The following is a 17,112-nucleotide window of genomic DNA, read 5'->3' as shown; positions in this document are numbered from 1 at the left end:
GCTCGCTCTTGTTGTGAAGTGCGCGAGCGGAAGCAGTCTTGTTTGCTTGGGCGCGCTCGACTGTGGTCCTCAGCCTCCTCCTGAGCCATCGCGCAGAACCCCCCGCGGACCTCCTCCCCCCCTCCCTGAAAATGGACGACGTCCCGGACTTGGTTCACATCTCCATCTCGTTGTGGATCCAACCCAACGACGGCGACGTTTTCTTCAAGGTGGACGGAAGCCGGTTCGGACAAACCCGAACCGTCAAGCTGCTCACGGGCTCCAAATACAAAATCCAAGTCCTCGTCAAGCCCGGAACCGTCGAGGCCACGTAAGAAAAACGCACAAAGCAAGCAAGAGAACCGAGACGCGGTGCAGTCTGCCCAAACGGCATCGTTATTATCGGCGACTTTAAAATGCGCGGCGCCCCTCGTGAATTGACTCTACGCGAGCGAGCGAGCACGCAAGGACGCGCAAGAACCTGCTGCTGAGCTCCTTGCATGAAAACGCGCTGACCGTGCTTAATAGAATAACATTATAACAATAGTATTCATCTCCATCCATCTTCAGAAGCAGCAAAGGGACACTGGTCGCCAGCCAATCGCAGGGCAGGGAAGGGCAGGGCAGGGCAGGGCAGGGCACGCTCGCCATTTATTAAACGGGACAAACACAAACGGAAAGCAGCTGCGGCTCACAGCGTCTGCGGGAGGCCCCGCCCCTTGAATGCACGATGGCCACAAGCAACATATTCCACCGTTTGACATTTTTAATTGCTCGTGAGAAAAAACCAAAATGTTTGGCTCATTCTGAATTTCTGAGGCTCAACTTCACACCACCCAAATTTGATTTCATTTCGGTCACTAAATTCAGGGAGGTGTAAAACATGCCAAGTGAGTTCCTCTTCTGGATTTTGCGTGTGCGTGTCAGCAACATGAACATCGGCGGCGTGGTCTTCCCGCTGGAGGAGCAGTCTCGGGACGCCGACGGCGTCGTCTACCACGGACGCTACGACACCGAAGGCGTCCCGCACACCAAGAGCGGCGACCGGCAGCCCGTGCAAGTCAGCATCCAGGTATGGGTGGGCGGCCGCTTCGGCTCCATTTGGAGAAAGCAACCAGACTCTGGGACCTACTACCTCGACTGCCACTTTTTGTTGAGGTCCATTGTGGGAGCGCGCGCGGGCGCATGCATGCGTGCGTTCCCGAGCCCAAAGTCGCAGGCGTATCACGTGTTTGTGCTGTTTGCTGTGCTTGCAGTTTGGGCGCGCCGGCACCTTCGAGACGCTTTGGCAGGCCAAGTACTACAACTACTACAAGCGCGAGCACTGCCAGTTCGGCAACAAGTTCAGCAGCATCGAGTACGAGTGCAAACCCAACGAGACGCGCACCCTCATGTGGATCAACAAGGAGGCCTTCAACTGAGCGCCCCGACTGAGCGCGCCCCCCCCCCAAGCCGAGTGCAATTTGGTGACTCCCCGGCGTCCTCCCTCACCTGCTTCTTGCCAACTCTTTTTGTGTTTCTCCTTGATAAAAGCAACAGGAAAAGCAAACTCGTCTGCTGGTTTGTTCTTAAGCGAAACGCTCAAGCGTGACGCAAAGTGACAAGTCACTCAGGGGCCGAAAATGACGCACTCACATGGCAACGCGTTCAAATGGGACACTTGACATCCAACCGTTGCGGGTTGCTTTCCGAAATAAACGGGCCTCCCTCAGCGCACAAAAACGTCTGCTCCATAACCAGAGTTTGTCCATCACCAAATTCCATTACACCATCACCATTTCCAAATCTCATCGAGCGAGCGAGCAAGGCGGCTGTCACGTCACGTCACGTCACGTCACGTCACGTCACGTCACGTCACGTCACGTCACGTCACGGCCCTCCCCTCCCCTCCCCTCCCCTCCCCTCCCTCCGATTCTTGGGGCGCCGAAGCCCCGCCCCCTGCCGCAGTGCCGCTCGTGCTAGTCGGCTGGCTGCTAGTCGCTCTCCTCAGTCCCCTGCTTAGCCGCGTTAGCACGTTAGCTCAAGCGCCCGATCGCCAGTCCTCCCTCGCAGACCTCCCTTCGACAGGCAACATGGTAAGACTCGAGGACGCCGCGTTCCGTCGGGTTGGCAACATTTGCAGGCTAACGTTAGCCGCCGTTCGCTCGCTCGCTCGCCGTCCTAATACGATCGATGGGCCTTGGACGTCGGCGCTCGTGACGGACGGACGGACGGACGGACGGACGACGCGACGGCACGGCAAAATTGCATTTGTCAGATTCTCTTCTCAGGGAGTGTGACATGTTTCTTTTCCGACACGAACATTTGAAGATGCTTGAGGGCGTTCGGGTGTGCATCGATTTGGCGTGAGCTGGGCTCTTGTTGTTGATGCTACAAGCTTAGCAAGGCTAGCTCTGGCAACCGGAAGTGGGCTCGGTTGTCGTAGAAGCGCTACCAAAATAAAAGTCGCAGAATTGTGTGGGCGAAGACAAACGTTGGCAAGTGGACGCAATTTATCAATCACCGAACCATCAATGAATATCAATATCGGCAAATAACAGAAAATGGCTTCCCAAAATCTGCGAACCATCACCATGCGTGCAGTTGTTGCAAAAACCAGTTGTTGTTTTTCTAATGCTGGCATCAACTAAACTGGATATGGAGAAAACCAACAACATTTTCTGGGGTCTGAGCTAAACAATGATGAAATGAATGTGTGGAATAATGTGATGTTGTTGTTTTGGTTTCCAGGGGAACGAAGCCAGTTATGCTCTGGACATGTGCTCCCACTGTAAGTATGACATCAGCAGCAGCAGCAGTAGCAGTAGCAGCAAACGCCGACGTATTTTTAGCATTCTTAAAAGGACTGGCGGGTCCCTCGGCACGCGTGACATCCTTTTCGCTGTCAAAATGTACTTTTCCAATGCGCGCAAAGAAGAATGATGTGATCAAATCAATGCGGGCCGGGCAGCTGCTGAAAATGGCTCGGTGAGTGCTGACGTTCTCTCGCGGAGGTCCAGTTTGTTTATTACGGGATGCATTAAAAAAAAAAAAAAAAAAAAAAGGCTTTAAGGTCATATTCTGTTTTTTGAATGAGCTTTGTACAAAACTGGCAATTTTGATGGGTCGATTGTGGCCGACCAGATTAAAGTCGGCGGCCAAACGAGAAGCGTCTCTCGTCGGATTAGGGGGGGGGGGGGGGGGGGATTAGCCCCTATGCCGAGTCAGGTTTAGACAGGCGCCATGGCCACAGCCCGCCGCGAATCGGGTGAGTTTGAGAAGCGGCTGTCCTAGGGATGGGTCAGGGTTGGGGGGGGGTGCCCTGGGGGCGAGGTATAGCACCCGCTGGTCCGCGAGCGACTTGCGCCGACCGATCTGATCTCGCGCGTTGTCCGTCTCTTGTCTGTCCGCTTGTGTCTTCAGTCGACGCGGACGAGATTAAGCGTCTGGGCAAGCGCTTCAAGAAACTGGACCTGGACAACTCGGGTTCTCTGAGCGTGGAGGAGTTCATGTCGCTGCCCGAGTTGCAGCAGAACCCTCTGGTGCAGCGCGTCATCGACATCTTTGACACGGATGGCAACGGCGAAGTGGACTTCAAAGGTAAGTGGTCGCTCTGGCCGGCTTTGTTTGGCGCCGTTGGCCCTGATGCTTCTTCTTTTTATCTTCAGAATTCATTGAGGGCGTCTCTCAGTTCAGCGTCAAAGGAGATAAGGAGCAAAAGTTACGATGTGAGTCAACTCCAGAAATTGACACAGCGGCAGTCTCTCTTTTCAATTTATTTTTTGCCGCCACGGTGTGAGTCGTGCCATCGCCATTGAATTCAATTCCGCTTGCTTGGCATGAAAGGCAAACTTAACCCAAGAGTCTTGTCACATTTGCACGTTTCTCGTCAAGTCACACACGCTTTCGATATGTCCGATTTGCAAAGTTCCAAAAGCGAGTCCGTCTGCAGCGTTGGTTTTGCCTTCCAGTCGCCTTCCGCATCTACGACATGGACAAAGACGGCTACATCTCCAACGGCGAGCTGTTCCAGGTTCTGAAGATGATGGTGGGCAACAACCTGAAGGACACGCAGCTGCAGCAGATCGTTGACAAAACTATCATCAATGCCGACAAGGACGGCGACGGAAGGATATCCTTCGAGGAGTTCTGTGCGGTCAGTTTGTCCCCCCCAAAAAAGTCGGGCCTTACCTTGGCCTCGTTGACACGGATTGCTGAAAAATCAGCTGCTCTCCAGATGATCATGCAGTCGACTTTGTTTTGTGGCAGGTGGTGGGCGGCCTGGACATTCACAAAAAGATGGTGGTGGACGTGTGACGGGCTTCCCGCTCCTCGACGGCGCCCGCGGCCCCTCGCCCCCTTCCTCTCCCGTACAAAGCCAAACTCTCGCGGCAAACGCTCAAACAGGAAGCGGCACTTTCCCGAGCGCTCGCAAGGCGTTTTTGTTGTTGTTTTGTTTTTTGCCGAGCGACCGCAATTTGCGGCGTGCTTGTGTGCGTGCGTGCGTGCGTGCGTGCGTGCGTGCGTGTTTTTATTTATTCTGCCGTGTACAGGAAGCAAGAGCGTGCCAACCGGAGGCACGGGCATGCCTGTGATCGGACCTTCGTGTTGTCGTCGTCGGTTAGCCCGGCGCGTTCATTAGCATGTTAGCACGCGCTCGTGCAGCGACGAAGCGTCCACCTTGATGTTTTTTCTTCGTCATCTCCCTGCTGAGCGGCTACCAAACATTTTTTACAAAGTGGAATTTGCTGTGTGGTTTTGTTCTTTCGTGGTGCACGTGTGCTCAACGGCGCCGCCTGCTGTTTGCATGTCAAACAAAGTCTTTCACATTGACGCACTCGGCCTGCTTCATCAACCTCACAAATGCCCCCGCCTTTTTTTTTTTTTCTCCCCCCGCTGATGCAGGCCCTCGCTGTTAAACTTCCAAGCACAGAAGCAAGAAGAGAAAGTTTAAAAAAAATATATAAGTCTTATTGCGTGCACTCGGGTGGTCGGTCACGTGACCTCCCGGCGAACGTCGCATGCGTGATGTTTGCATGTGTGTGTATTTCTTTATGGGGCGTCAGGCGCGGCTCGCCGTGGCGCGATCGGCTGACGCGAGCCCGGTGGCCGGCGGCGCGGCCGTTTTCGCAACAAACCAAGCCAACGGCGCCCTTTCAAAGTCCCACTCGGAGCGGTCGATATGCCGGCTCGTTTGACGCAAGGTCGTGCGACTGTGGTGTTTACATGTGAATACTCATATAAATATGACTAGTGATGAATATGAACATTTCAAACACACCGTGTTGCCAATTAAAGGTTGATGTAGAAAAAAAAAAAAAGGACGCTCCTGCTTTCTGTCTGCACCTTGGCCATGACGTGACTTTACGATTTGCAGCATGGGACGAGAAACGACGCTCAAACATCTTATACATTTGGACTTAATCGTTTGTTTTAATGTGCCGTTGTCATTTTTTAAAAACAAGATCTGTTTCAATGACGTTACAATCTAAGGCATAAAACTTCGGAGTGGCACTTCAGATTTTTAACAGCTTCATATGGATACTTCATGTGCAGACATGTGCCCGTCCGCCGGCGGTATTGCCTCAAATTGATATTCCAACATGTGAAGGGAGGAGTGGCTAACTCGCACAAAAGCGCACGACAGTCGTTTGGCCAAGTCAAGTTAATTTGTATAGCCCTAAATCACAAAACAGTCTCAAAGGGCTTCACATAGACCAAAATTGAGGCCAAGTAGTCGCCTCAAAGTCCCAAACAAGTTTGACTTCTCTCACCATTTGTACTCGCAGGGAGAGCATTCCAGCACAAATGCTTCCTATTACAGATAGGAATCTTTTTGACAAATATCGATTTCAGACTTAACGCTAAGAATGTGCTTTTCAAATGTTCAATCGAAAACAAGACAGGAAGAGAGGGAGGGAGCCAGGGCACTGAACAACCTTGATGGATCGATCAGCTCAGCAGCTAGTGCTGCGTGACATAGCGGCTTGGAAGGACCACACTACCCACAATGCCGCGCTTCCTCGATTTCAATTCCGGGTGGGCGGTGCCGGCCGACAGCCATGTTTGATTTGATGACGCCGTCCCGGCTGCCTGCCTGCCTGCCTGCCACAACCGGATTCGGCACTTCTTTTGCTCCTTTTTTTCCGGCTTCTGGGCACCCTGAAACGTCCGCGTTCGCTCCATTACACGGCGAAGGCGCCACCAAAGTCCAGACGAATCCATCCACCGTGACGGGCGTCCCCGAGCGGTACTCAAAGATGAATCCCGAATAGTAAGTGTCGCTCTTGGCTGTTGTCGGCAGTCTACAAGCAAGCGACCAGCTGAGCTGTCAGCAGCTAAGCTAAAGCTAAGCTACAGTGAAGCTAGCGCCAGCTGCTTTGTTAGCCTGCCGGTAGCATCACCGGCTCATTTTTTTTTTCAATGATTATTTTTGATTGAGTCGCCCAGCCGTGTGTCAGCACGTTGTCGCCCCTTTGGCATGATTGTGGCGATTAAAAATGTCCTTGTCGGCTAGCGAGCTAACCGGGCAGCTACGTATCCTTAGCCGAACGTCACAATTTTGACGCGGCGTTTGGCCGTGAACCAAACGACGCTACGCGTGGATGCGAAGCAAACAGTAAAAAAAGAAAAAAGGCGACCAAACGAGCTTTAAAATGTGATGCGATGAGTCACGAGTTGTCAACAGGAAGTTGCCACATCCGCGAGTCAAGTTAGCATCGGCGTGTTGTTGATAATTACGTAACTCACGCCTGACGTCATCACTCAACGCTCATGGTGATTGACTTGGGATTGATTTCATTTCATTTCATATGAGAAAAACAACAGAAGAATGTTCCGGTGGAATTCAAATGTACCTTCAGCCTCTCTCACCAGGGGACTTTTTGAACCTATTCTGCAGATCGCTCTTTTAATTGACGACTTTAGACTCTTCCTTTAATGACTGAACTTGACTCTTGCGTCTCAGGTTGTCAATCATTTATTGCAATCGTGTATAGAGGAAGAGGGAAAAGAAATGACACGCAGCGCATACTTAGCAATTTGTGTGTGTGTGTGTCCAGTGACTATTTATTCAAACTGCTGCTGATTGGAGATTCCGGCGTTGGAAAGTCTTGTCTGCTGCTTCGCTTTGCAGTAAGTTTTTCTTTTGTCATTTCGTTGGGCGCTTTGTCACCGTGACAACCACACTACTATGCGTGGGCACCTTTTTGTTTTTGTGCGCATGTCCCTGTGGGTTTGCGTTTGCCCGTCCGTGTGCGTGTCTATGTGCATGTTTTGGGGGCATGTGTTTTTAAGTGTACGTCTGTATGTGATTCTTTGCGTTTGTGTCTTTGCACATGTTTGCACACGCACCTCAGGACGACACGTACACAGAGAGCTACATCAGCACCATCGGCGTGGACTTCAAGATCCGGACCATCGAGCTGGACGGGAAGACCATCAAGCTGCAGATTGTGAGCAGACGGGCCTTGCCGCTCGCTGGCGCTCGCTAGCGCTCGCACTCGCCGCCGTACGGGCCTTTGACACGTTGCGGCCGCTGCGGCCTGTCTTGCGGTGGCAGTGGGACACGGCCGGCCAGGAGCGCTTCCGCACCATCACGTCCAGCTACTACAGAGGCGCGCACGGCATCATCGTGGTGTACGACGTCACCGATCAGGTGGGCGGGGCGGGCTCTCGTCTGCGTCCCGGCGCAGCAGATGTTTACTTTGGATCGGACGGGAGATTATCCAGCCGCTTTGGCGGAGAATGAAGTGTTTTTCAATTTGGCTTCAGGAGTCGTTCAACAACGTGAAGCAGTGGCTCCAGGAGATCGACCGCTACGCCAGCGAGAACGTCAACAAGCTGCTAGTGGGCAACAAATGCGACCTGACCACCAAGAAGGTGGTGGACTACACCACGGCCAAGGTCATCGCCTCACCGCCGTCCGTCCGTGCTTGCTCGCGTCGCACCAATTTATTATCACCAGCGGTCCGGTTCACCGCGAAGCATCTCTATGCTTGCGGCCGGCCGTTGGCCGACATTTCTTTTGAAACGGTGCGGGTGGCCTATTGCGACCACCGTCCTTCCCTAACCACGTTCTGAAGTCGCGATTGCCGCCGCGGCCCGGCTCTTTCCAGGAGTTTGCCGACGGCTTGGCCATCCCCTTCCTGGAGAGCAGCGCCAAGAGCGCCACCAACGTGGAGCAGGCCTTCATGACCATGGCGGCCGAGATCAAGAAGAGGATGGGCCCCGGCGCCGCCGCCGCCGGCACCGATAAGTCCAACGTCAAGATCCAGAGCAAGCCCGTCAACACCTCGTCCGGAGGCTGCTGCTGATCTGGCGGCCGGCGAGCTCGCCACAAGGAGCTTTGAGATGGTGCGTGCAGACGCAACGCAACAAATTGGACACCTGAGTCAGCAATAGCACGGGAGCTGGCTGACAGTCTGCTTTTTTTGTCTTCGCACACACACGCACGCACACGCACACGCACACGCACACGCACACGCACACGCACACGCACACACACACACACACACACACACACACACACCTGTGTAGGTCCCCTTTTTAATCCACACACATTTTTGTTTTCTTTTTGTTTGTCTTCACATTGTCTTCATTTTGCAATGCAGCACACGCTGGGCACAGGCGCGATCTTCCATCTCGTGCCTTCTGGCTGCTCTTAGGGGGGCCCGACAACCACGACCCCCCCCCCTTCTCTCTCTCAAATGTAAATACGTGCCGCTGTGTGCTAGCATGATGCTAAGCGGCCGGCGTGTGCTCCGTTGTGGCCCGGCCATCTGTAAAGTGTATATATATATATGACACCAAGTCCATTAAACCATGAAGGAGATGTTTGATACCTCGCTTGCTATGACTTTTCTACTTTTTTTCCACTTGGCTTAGGAACGCCAATTACACTTTCAAAATACTGGCGGTACAACCAACAATCCATGACAGTTCAAAACTATTTGGTGTCCAAGTTTGAGTCAGTCATTTGGGCCTGCTGATGCAATGGTGCGCAACAGGGGATTTTTTTGCTTCACCTTTAAAAAAACGAAAAAGGAACTATTCAGAGCCCCAAACATTTTCTTCTCACATTGACAGTTTGTTTGATTTCCCTTGGTGTGCCAAGTGGGCAAAAAGTTGGTGTGGCCGCTCATCAGGACTCTGGAGCACCAAAAAATAAACGTGCAGCAGGGACACTTGACCAGCAAATCAAAAAGATTGCTACAGATGCAAAAGGTGCTGACATATACATAAGATTTATTTATTAAAATACACAAAACGTTCTTTGTATACACACTGACACGGGGGTGGGGGGGGGGGGGGTGTTGCGACTGTGCTAAATGTGTCCAAACATCTCCTGGGAGGCGTAGGTCATGTAGAGGAAACCGTCGTCATCCTGGTGGTCCTCGTAGACCTGAGCCATGCTCAGTGTCATGCTGGCCAGCCCGCTGTTGTTGACCAGCAGGTAGAAAGCTTGCGTGGGCAGCAGCGCCATGCGGTTCCTGGGGAGTGGAGGAGGAGCATATTGCAAAGCTTCATGGCAACTTTGGCCGCTGGAAAAGTCTAGTCTTCGGTATGTCGGAACACTACTGCCCTCTGGTGGCTACACCCAAAGGAACCGCACGATAGAAGTGCACCATCAACTTGTTTCACTCGATTTAATTGGGATTCCGCTTGCTTCTAATAAATTCTACAAGTATGATGTTACCTGATGATGGTGACAAATTGGTTCATGGTGAGCTCATGCGGAACAAGAAACTTTGTTTTGTCCAAAGGAGGGAGAAACTTCTCCCGCTGGTAGCGCTCGATGATGACCTGAAAACAGGAAGTCGCGTGTCAAGAGTACAACTCAACTCACAAGGTTTCCTTTCTTTTTTGTTATTTATTTTGTTTAGGGCTCGCGCTGCCAGCGTCGATCGACGGAAGACAGGCAAGCCGCGACACTGGCACAATGACGGCAATTTGGCTGGGGAGATATTTGACACGTTCAAATTGTATTCATTTTTTAAATTAAAGCTCTTCGTTGGCTGACTCACCGGGATCTTGTTGGGGAATTTTGAGCGTATTCCCGCCACTTCTTGCTTCCTGGTGGCTGCACTCCAAGCAAAAGACACGAATGAATTTCATTGAAACATTTTGCACCTCTTTTCTTTCTGGGTGACTTTGGCGGCTGGGTTCCTTTACCGAAGCTTTTCCTCTGCTTGAAGGGTTTGCTGTGCAGCTGCTGGCTCCTCTCCAGCGGAGGCATGACGAGGACCGGTGGGCACGACCATGAGCGCGCGCCGGCCTTCAATTTTAAATACCCGTCCACACGCACACGCACACGCACACGCGGCTGTGGCGCATCAGCTGATGAACAAGTGGCGTCGGTCTGTCACAAACGACCGCCCGCCCGCCCGCCCGCGCAGGGCAAGTCAAGTCAAGTCAAGTGACGGGAGGGATAGGATAGGATAGGATAGGATAGGATAGGATAGGATAGGATAGGATAGGATAGGATAGGATAGGATAGGATAGGATAGGATAGGATAGGATAGGATAGGATAGGATAGGATGGGTGTCCTACTTTCTGTGTTAAAGACGATTGGGTCTTGGCTCCACCAGGGGGCGATGCCTTGCCGTGGCCTCGAGTGCGCCCACAATTGAAGGTCAGTCGAACAAGACACCATCTCGGCTCGCCTTCAACGGTCGACAACAAAAGTGCATCTTCCTTCGACAAGTTCATCTTTTGTAAACCCTCCCCAGGCTCCGGCGATGCACGTCAACGCGTGTGAAAAACTTTTACGTAAGTCCGTTTTTTTTTTTTGTTAAGACCGCGGAGCGATTCGATGTCGCTTCCTCCGATTCTCGCTCGTGTGCGAGTTAGCATGAAGCTAACAGCGCCGGCGGCGGAAAGACAAAACAAAACACGCCTTTGACGGTTTTCGCCTTGCTCTGTTAACTCAGTGCTGCGCTCTTCGAACGCCAGCCAGCAAGCGCAAACTGCGGCAGGCAGGCCTCCCAAAGTGTCCATTGGCGTTCGCATAGCATCGCCGAAGCGCGTTTCCGAGATCAATTCGGACGATATGGCTTCTGGAGACATTAACTAACCCTAACTCTAACCCCAACCCGCTCCTTGAAGAAAACATGCGCGGCGGATCTCTGTCGCAGCCCGATTGACTGGAAAGTTCGGATGAATGAAACAGAGTTTGCCACCCCTCTTAGGTTCTCCCGAGACCCGTTTGTGAGCCGTTTTGAGCGTGAGGCCGGCCGGCGGCCGGCGGCTGCCATGAGCGCCAGGCGCTCTGCGGCGTGACTGCTAGACAATGGCCGCGGAGTTGTTTCCCGGCAAGAAGCTTCTTCCGTCCACCTCGGAGCAGCAGCAACAGGAGGAGCAGCAGCGGCGGCAGGACCAGGAGTGCCATCACACGCACGACTATCAGAACCTGAGCAGCAGCAACAACAACGGCGGCGGCTCCGGGCAGCCCGGCTGCGCCTGGCAGGGCCTTTACCCCACCGTCCGCGAGAGGTAGGTGGCTTGGAGCAGCCCCAAGCATGCGAAATTATGCAACTCAAAACGTTCTGTCGCCAAACGGACAGATGGAAGGCCCTGGCGGGGCGGGGGGGGGGCTGGGGGGACGACAGGATCCTTGCCTTAGGGTTAGTCGGGCCCGACCGATTAATCGGCTGGATTGATGGTCGGGCTTGATTTAACAGTAGCCTTTTTCCACCTCAAAAGGATTCTCAATACTTGATATAGCCAAGACTGGGGACAAAATCATCTCTCAAGTAATGAAAAGAGATTCAAGAAAGAGCACAAGTCAATGAGGTTTTTTTTTTCCCCCCCGCAGGAACTCCGTCATGTTTAACAATGACATGATGGCAGACGTCTACTTTGTGGTGGGACCGCCGGGCGGCACGCAGCGGGTTCCGGGCCACAAGGTAGCGCGGCTCACACGGCCCAAAAAGTCCTCTTGATTTGCCAGCGCGCCGATGAACGTTGCCCTTTCGAATTGGACAGCGGCGGTTTCAAAAAGCCCGGACGGGCTGGCAAAAGTTGAGCTCTGTTAGAAACACCCTCCGTCCCTTTTGTGCGTCCAGTACGTCTTGGCGGTGGGCAGCTCGGTGTTCCACGCCATGTTCTACGGCGAGCTGGCCGAGGACCGCGACGAGATCCGCATCCCCGACGTGGAGCCGCCGTCCTTCTTGGCCATGCTCAAGTGAGTGCAGCCAATGCACGTTTGCTCCAGCTCGGGCTTCTCGGCGTCGGCTGGCCGTTTCCACAGACGTGGCGTGGCGTCAAATGGGCCCCATTTAGTTGGTTCGGGCGCGGAACGGCCGGAGAAGCCGCCGGCGACTCCTTGGTCTACGTTCCTCGTGACGTGTCGGCCGTCTTTCTCGCGAGGAAAGCGGGCTAACGGGCGCTGCGCTCCAGGTACATCTACTGCGACGAGATCGAGCTGTGCGCCGACACGGTTCTGGCCACGCTGTACGCCGCCAAGAAGTACATTGTGCCGCACCTGGCGCGCGCCTGCGTCAACTTCCTGGAGACCAGCCTGAGCGCCAAGAACGCCTGCGTGCTGCTGTCTCAGAGCTGCCTCTTTGAGGAGCCCGAGCTGACTCAGCGCTGCTGGGAGGTGATCGACGCCCAGGCCGAGCTGGCGCTGCGCTCCGACGGCTTCTGCGACATCGACGCGCACACGCTGGAGAGCATCCTGCGCCGCGAGACGCTCAACGCCAAGGAGACGGTGCTGTTTGAGGCAGCGCTCAACTGGGCCCGGGCCGAGTGCCGGCGCCGGGAACTGGGCCCCACCTTGGAGAACAAGAGACTGGTGCTGGGCAAGGTGAGCCATGGGGCCAAACGCAAGACGTGGAAGCGGCGGGTGGGTTGAGCGCACCAGTGAGGCGTCTCTCGCTGGCTCTCTCTGTCGCTGGCTCTCGCTTGCTGGCGCTCACTGGCTCTCTCTCGCTGGCTCTCGCTGGCTCGCTCACTCGCTCGCTCGCTCTCTCTCTCTCTCTCTCGCCGGCTCTCTCGCTCAGGCCATCTACCTGATCCGCATCCCCGCCATGGCTCTGGAGGACTTTGCCAACGGGGCGGCGCAGTCCGGCGTGCTGACGCTGAACGAGACCAACGACATCTTCCTGTGGTACACGGCGGCCAACAAGCCCGAGCTGCTGTTCTGCAGCAAGCCCCGGCGGGGCCTGGCGCCGCAGCGCTGCCACCGCTTCCAGTCGTGCGCCTACCGCAGCAACCAGTGGCGCTACCGCGGCCGCTGCGACAGCATCCAGTTCGCCGTGGACAAGCGCGTCTTTGTGGCCGGCTTCGGCCTCTACGGCTCCAGCTGCGGCTCGGCCGAGTACGGCGCCAAGATGGAGCTGAAGCGGCAGGGCGCCGCCGTGGCCCAGCGCGCCGTCAAGTACTTCTCGGACGGCTCCAGCTCCACCTTCGCCGTCTGGTTCGAGCACCCGGTGCAGATCGAGCCCGACGCCTTCTACACGGCCAGCGTGGTGCTGGACGGCAACGAGCTCAGCTACTTTGGCCAGGAGGGCATGACGGAGGTGCAGTGCGGCAAGGTCACCTTCCAGTTCCAGTGCTCCTCGGACAGCACCAACGGCACCGGCGTGCAGGGCGGACAGATCCCCGAGCTCATCTTCTACGCCTGAGCGAGGGGAAATAGCCGCCCGTTTCCCTGGCGCCGACCATCGGCCTCCTCGCCGCTCTCTTTCTCTCTCTTGCCTTAAAACTGAGCTGACGCAAAACCTTTCCTCCGTGACTTTTGATGGGTTGACTTGGGGAGTTTTGGGTGACGTTTTTGTCTGTACCTGTGAGCCCGAGCGGCACCAGAAGCAAACAAAGTGATGCAGCGGTTGGTTACTCTGCTCCTCACCCGCGGAACAAACCCTCAGCTCATCCGAGTCGGGGCTCAAATTGAAAACTTGTTTACCGCGGCATTGTCGTCAATCAATCCTCGAGTCTCCTGATTTCATAGCCCTTTCTGCTATCTGGACCGATGCTTGGTTTTTCATCATTTTACTCTCAATTTTAGATGATTGTATGGTTTCTGCAATGTCTCCTTATTTCGATCCTAATTCTGTTACTCTGAATTGTTTTGTACATGAAATGTGAGCTATAAATAAACTTGCCTATATATATATATATAAATTAGCAAACTATTTCCCTTCATGAAATTTCTTTCACTAGAAAAATCACTATACACTTTGAAAATCACAGAAGCAAATCACAAAAACGTTCATATAAACAAAAAATCTAGCGACTGACTGTTCAACTTGGTAGACGTGTCCAAAGACATTTTAGTAGCGTGCTTTCATGATGGACATTCACACGGTTGGTCATTGACTGATTGGTTTGTCGGTCCGTCCGTCCCGCTCGACCGCGCATGCGCAGACGTGCTGAGACGCTATCGGATTTGTTGATGTAATTAACGTGTAGTTTCCAATGGCCAAACTCATACGCGTGTAGTGCATAAAAAGAAATAACAATACAATGTCAAATGAAAAGGATTATGAAACCGGAACGTCTCGTTGTGCGCATGCGCTCTCCAGCCAGGAAGTGGTGTGTGGCGTCATTGAACTAGTGTTGCTATTGTTTAAGTTGTGTCTTTTTCCTGGAAATAGTTGCTAAAAGAAGATAACGCTCTTCACAAGGCTCCCCTAAAAGCTCGACTACCGTTTATTTTTTTTGTTGCGTTTGAAATTTACGACGACGTTTCAATCCCACGGACCCTGCCTGGTAAACACGAACAAAAAGCAAAAAGAATGAGAAAGGCGTGCTCGACACTGGACGCATTTCACTTCATGCGTGTGTTTATTTCACTAACCGATCAAGTCGTTCTGAAATGTTCCTTCCAGTGTACCGACAATGTCCGGCTTCGAGCTGGTCCCGATGGACGGCGGGGATGCCATCCAGCTTCCCCCTGGGGAGACTGTCCTGGGCCGAGGCCCTTTGCTCCGAGTGAGTCCCCCCCACCCCCGCCCCATTGTTTAAGTTAGATAGATGTGCTGCAACTCGTGCTGATGTTTGAATGCCAAGTTATTGACAAAGCTCTTTAAAAAAAGTCACACAGCTCTTGTGTACTAATACGGACATCGTTCTTATCGTTGTTATTATGATGAATGCGTTAGGTGAGCGATAAGAGAGTGTCCAGACAACACGGCCTGCTGGACAACCGAGACGGACGACTGCGCCTCAAGCCGGTGAGTCAAACAAACAGGACGACTGTTCCCAAAGCCACGGCGAATGATAAGTAGACTGTTGCCAATGGCCTGCCAAAAGACGGCCCGCGATTGATGTATCTAGATGAGGACTCGTGTCATGCGCGCGTGCTGCGCTGTCGCATTCAGACGCACTCCAACCCGTGCTTCCTGCAAGCGTCGCCGGACGAGCGGCCTCGCCCGCTCCCGAGAGACGCCTGGTGCCCCCTGCGCCGCGGCGACATCTTCTCACTGCTGCCGGGACAGCTCATGTTTCGAGTGGCGGCGGCGGCGGCAGACGGCCCCCTCGGGTGGGTGCGCGGGCGGGAGGACGTTAAGCTGCCGATGTCAAGGACGTCCGAGTCAAAAGGGCTGCCGTGCTCTCTGCACTTTTCATCCAATCCAGACCGAGTGCCGCGTGTGAACACGGCGGCGAGATGGCACCGGCGGTCTTGCCTGGGCCTCGCGAGAAACGTCGCTTACCTTTGTGGATGACGGCGCGCGTCGGGACGTCCCCCGGACGCCAAGGTAACGCCTTCTGACAACCTTTTCATTTTAGACAACCAGATGTGAAGCCATTTTAGTCACTTGGGGCATGCCGAAGAAATCCAACGACGTGCTCGGGGAGCGGCCAGTGACCAAATAATCTCCAATGGCGTCTCGTCGCATCGCAGCCAGCAAGGAAAGCCGACGCGGCGAGGAGACGACAAAAGTCAAGAGGAGACGGAACGAAGGGGCACGCGCAGATGAGTGGACACAAACCACCACCGTAACGGAGAGAGTGGACGTCGCGTGCCGACAAGCAATTTGTTCGGCCCAGGTGCGAGCGAAATGTCATCCCGGCCGGGCCATTTGTCATATTCCATCCGGTGGCAGCAGGGAAGCAAGCGCACAGCATTTGTTGCACGCGCCAGCAAATTTGTCATTCGCTAAGTTTGTCTCCTTCGAGTCTCTGTGGCAAAAGATAATGCGTGGTGCATCATTTTGGCAGGCACATTATTGAAATTACCCGTGGATTTTGGAAATGAATCATAGTTCCAAAAAAATCACAAGCTTGTGAGGCTTTTGCAGATCACTCGGGGGAGCCCAGCCGCACGCGAGCACATTTTGACAACCGCTGACGTTGAAGAGCGTATCAGCCAACCTTTGCTACACGGTGCGCTCCCAGGACATGCCGTCATCCAAGCGTAACGTCACGAGCGGTAGGAGTTGCCACGTCACGGCGAGCGCCGGACAGGCCGGCTCAAAAGGCAACAAAAAAGACCAGGCCGCTTCCCAGCGGCGAGCTGCGTGTCCTTATGGAAAAGACTGCTACAGGTTTGTTTGACCACGACTTTCCTGTCCGAGCACTTTTGCAGGCTTTTTTTTGTGTTGCGCTCACTTTCCGTCTGTCCGGCCGTCCGTCTTACTTGCCGTCCCCTCAGGAAGAACCCTCTCCACTTGCGGGAGCGCAGCCATCCCGGAGACTCAGACTACGAGGAGCCGGAGGAGAACGAGCGACCCGAATGTCCCTACGGCACCGACTGCTACAGGTCCGGTTCACATGCGAGAAGAATGAGAACTGATCGGTCCGTCAGAGCCATCCTTTGACGTCCTGCTTTTGTCCCCTTGACGCAGGGAGAATCCTCTTCACCGTAAACAATACAAGCACACAAAGAGAGCAGGTACGCACGCGCACGCGCGTCATTAAAGCCGCAAACCACCTTGTGCTTCCTGTCAGGTCCCCCGGCGGCTGCGGCGGCCCACGTGGATTCCGATTGGGACTCCCATGACAGTTTGATCGACAACAGCGAGGACGGCCATTCCGACTCGGACTACGTCCCTCCGCCTGACTCCGACTGAACCCCTTTGCCGGCCCGTCCCTTGTGCTCCGCAGAGACAGGTCCAATTTGGCGGATTCTACCTCCTCTCACTAATGAAGGGGCGAGCGGAGCGGAGCGGAGCAGCTGCTAACAAAACATCAACAAACACATGAGA

At 54.1% G+C, this 17,112-nt stretch overlaps 6 protein-coding genes across 7 annotated transcripts; 5 read left to right on the top strand and 1 right to left on the bottom strand.

The window, feature by feature from the left end:
* The first annotated feature begins 41 nt into the window (after positions 1–41).
* On the top strand, positions 42–1,528 carry cnrip1a (cannabinoid receptor interacting protein 1a). Its single transcript, XM_049720507.1, has 3 exons — positions 42–310; positions 907–1,051; positions 1,236–1,528. The coding sequence occupies exons 1-3, from the start codon at positions 132–134 to the stop codon at positions 1,398–1,400; spliced, it is 489 nt and encodes a 162-aa protein (XP_049576464.1). The 5' UTR covers positions 42–131; the 3' UTR covers positions 1,401–1,528.
* A 351-nt stretch (positions 1,529–1,879) lies between these two features.
* On the top strand, positions 1,880–4,631 carry ppp3r1b (protein phosphatase 3 (formerly 2B), regulatory s1ubunit B, alpha isoform, b). The gene is made up of 6 exons (XM_049719683.2): positions 1,880–2,054; positions 2,710–2,749; positions 3,382–3,558; positions 3,627–3,686; positions 3,930–4,114; positions 4,228–4,631. The coding sequence occupies exons 1-6, from the start codon at positions 2,052–2,054 to the stop codon at positions 4,273–4,275; spliced, it is 513 nt and encodes a 170-aa protein (XP_049575640.1). The 5' UTR covers positions 1,880–2,051; the 3' UTR covers positions 4,276–4,631.
* A 1,397-nt stretch (positions 4,632–6,028) lies between these two features.
* Positions 6,029–8,800, top strand: LOC125968513 (ras-related protein ORAB-1). Its single transcript, XM_049719670.2, has 6 exons — positions 6,029–6,232; positions 7,020–7,092; positions 7,317–7,412; positions 7,520–7,615; positions 7,732–7,863; positions 8,076–8,800. The coding sequence occupies exons 1-6, from the start codon at positions 6,033–6,035 to the stop codon at positions 8,271–8,273; spliced, it is 795 nt and encodes a 264-aa protein (XP_049575627.1). The 5' UTR covers positions 6,029–6,032; the 3' UTR covers positions 8,274–8,800.
* On the bottom strand, positions 8,434–10,290 carry map1lc3c (microtubule-associated protein 1 light chain 3 gamma). Its single transcript, XM_049719674.2, has 4 exons — positions 10,132–10,290; positions 9,984–10,039; positions 9,656–9,762; positions 8,434–9,449 (listed from the first exon to the last, which is right to left on the bottom strand). The coding sequence occupies exons 1-4, from the start codon at positions 10,193–10,195 to the stop codon at positions 9,284–9,286; spliced, it is 393 nt and encodes a 130-aa protein (XP_049575631.1). The 5' UTR covers positions 10,196–10,290; the 3' UTR covers positions 8,434–9,283.
* Positions 10,291–10,389: 99 nt separating this feature from the next.
* On the top strand, positions 10,390–14,086 carry LOC125968499 (BTB/POZ domain-containing protein 3). The gene is made up of 6 exons (XM_049719651.2): positions 10,390–10,729; positions 11,149–11,452; positions 11,775–11,865; positions 12,025–12,143; positions 12,359–12,767; positions 12,964–14,086. The coding sequence occupies exons 2-6, from the start codon at positions 11,250–11,252 to the stop codon at positions 13,585–13,587; spliced, it is 1,446 nt and encodes a 481-aa protein (XP_049575608.1). The 5' UTR covers positions 10,390–10,729; positions 11,149–11,249; the 3' UTR covers positions 13,588–14,086.
* A 359-nt stretch (positions 14,087–14,445) lies between these two features.
* aplf (aprataxin and PNKP like factor) lies at positions 14,446–17,033 on the top strand. 2 transcript variants are annotated; one of them, XM_049719665.2, is made up of 10 exons: positions 14,449–14,674; positions 14,794–14,896; positions 15,067–15,138; positions 15,286–15,446; positions 15,542–15,663; positions 15,810–15,955; positions 16,304–16,452; positions 16,560–16,667; positions 16,753–16,799; positions 16,856–17,033. In XM_049719665.2, the coding sequence occupies exons 2-10, from the start codon at positions 14,804–14,806 to the stop codon at positions 16,975–16,977; spliced, it is 1,020 nt and encodes a 339-aa protein (XP_049575622.1). In that variant the 5' UTR covers positions 14,449–14,674; positions 14,794–14,803; the 3' UTR covers positions 16,978–17,033. The 2 variants fall into 2 exon arrangements, with proteins under 2 accessions (XP_049575621.1, XP_049575622.1); XM_049719664.2 differs by having other exon boundaries at positions 14,446–14,896.
* Positions 17,034–17,112: the final 79 nt, after the last annotated feature.

Source organism: Syngnathus scovelli, chromosome 5, assembly GCF_024217435.2.
Source record: "Syngnathus scovelli strain Florida chromosome 5, RoL_Ssco_1.2, whole genome shotgun sequence".
Taxonomy (NCBI): domain Eukaryota; kingdom Metazoa; phylum Chordata; class Actinopteri; order Syngnathiformes; family Syngnathidae; genus Syngnathus; species Syngnathus scovelli.
The sequence above is the reverse complement of the archived record's forward strand: the minus strand, read 5'-3'. Positions and strand labels throughout refer to the sequence as shown.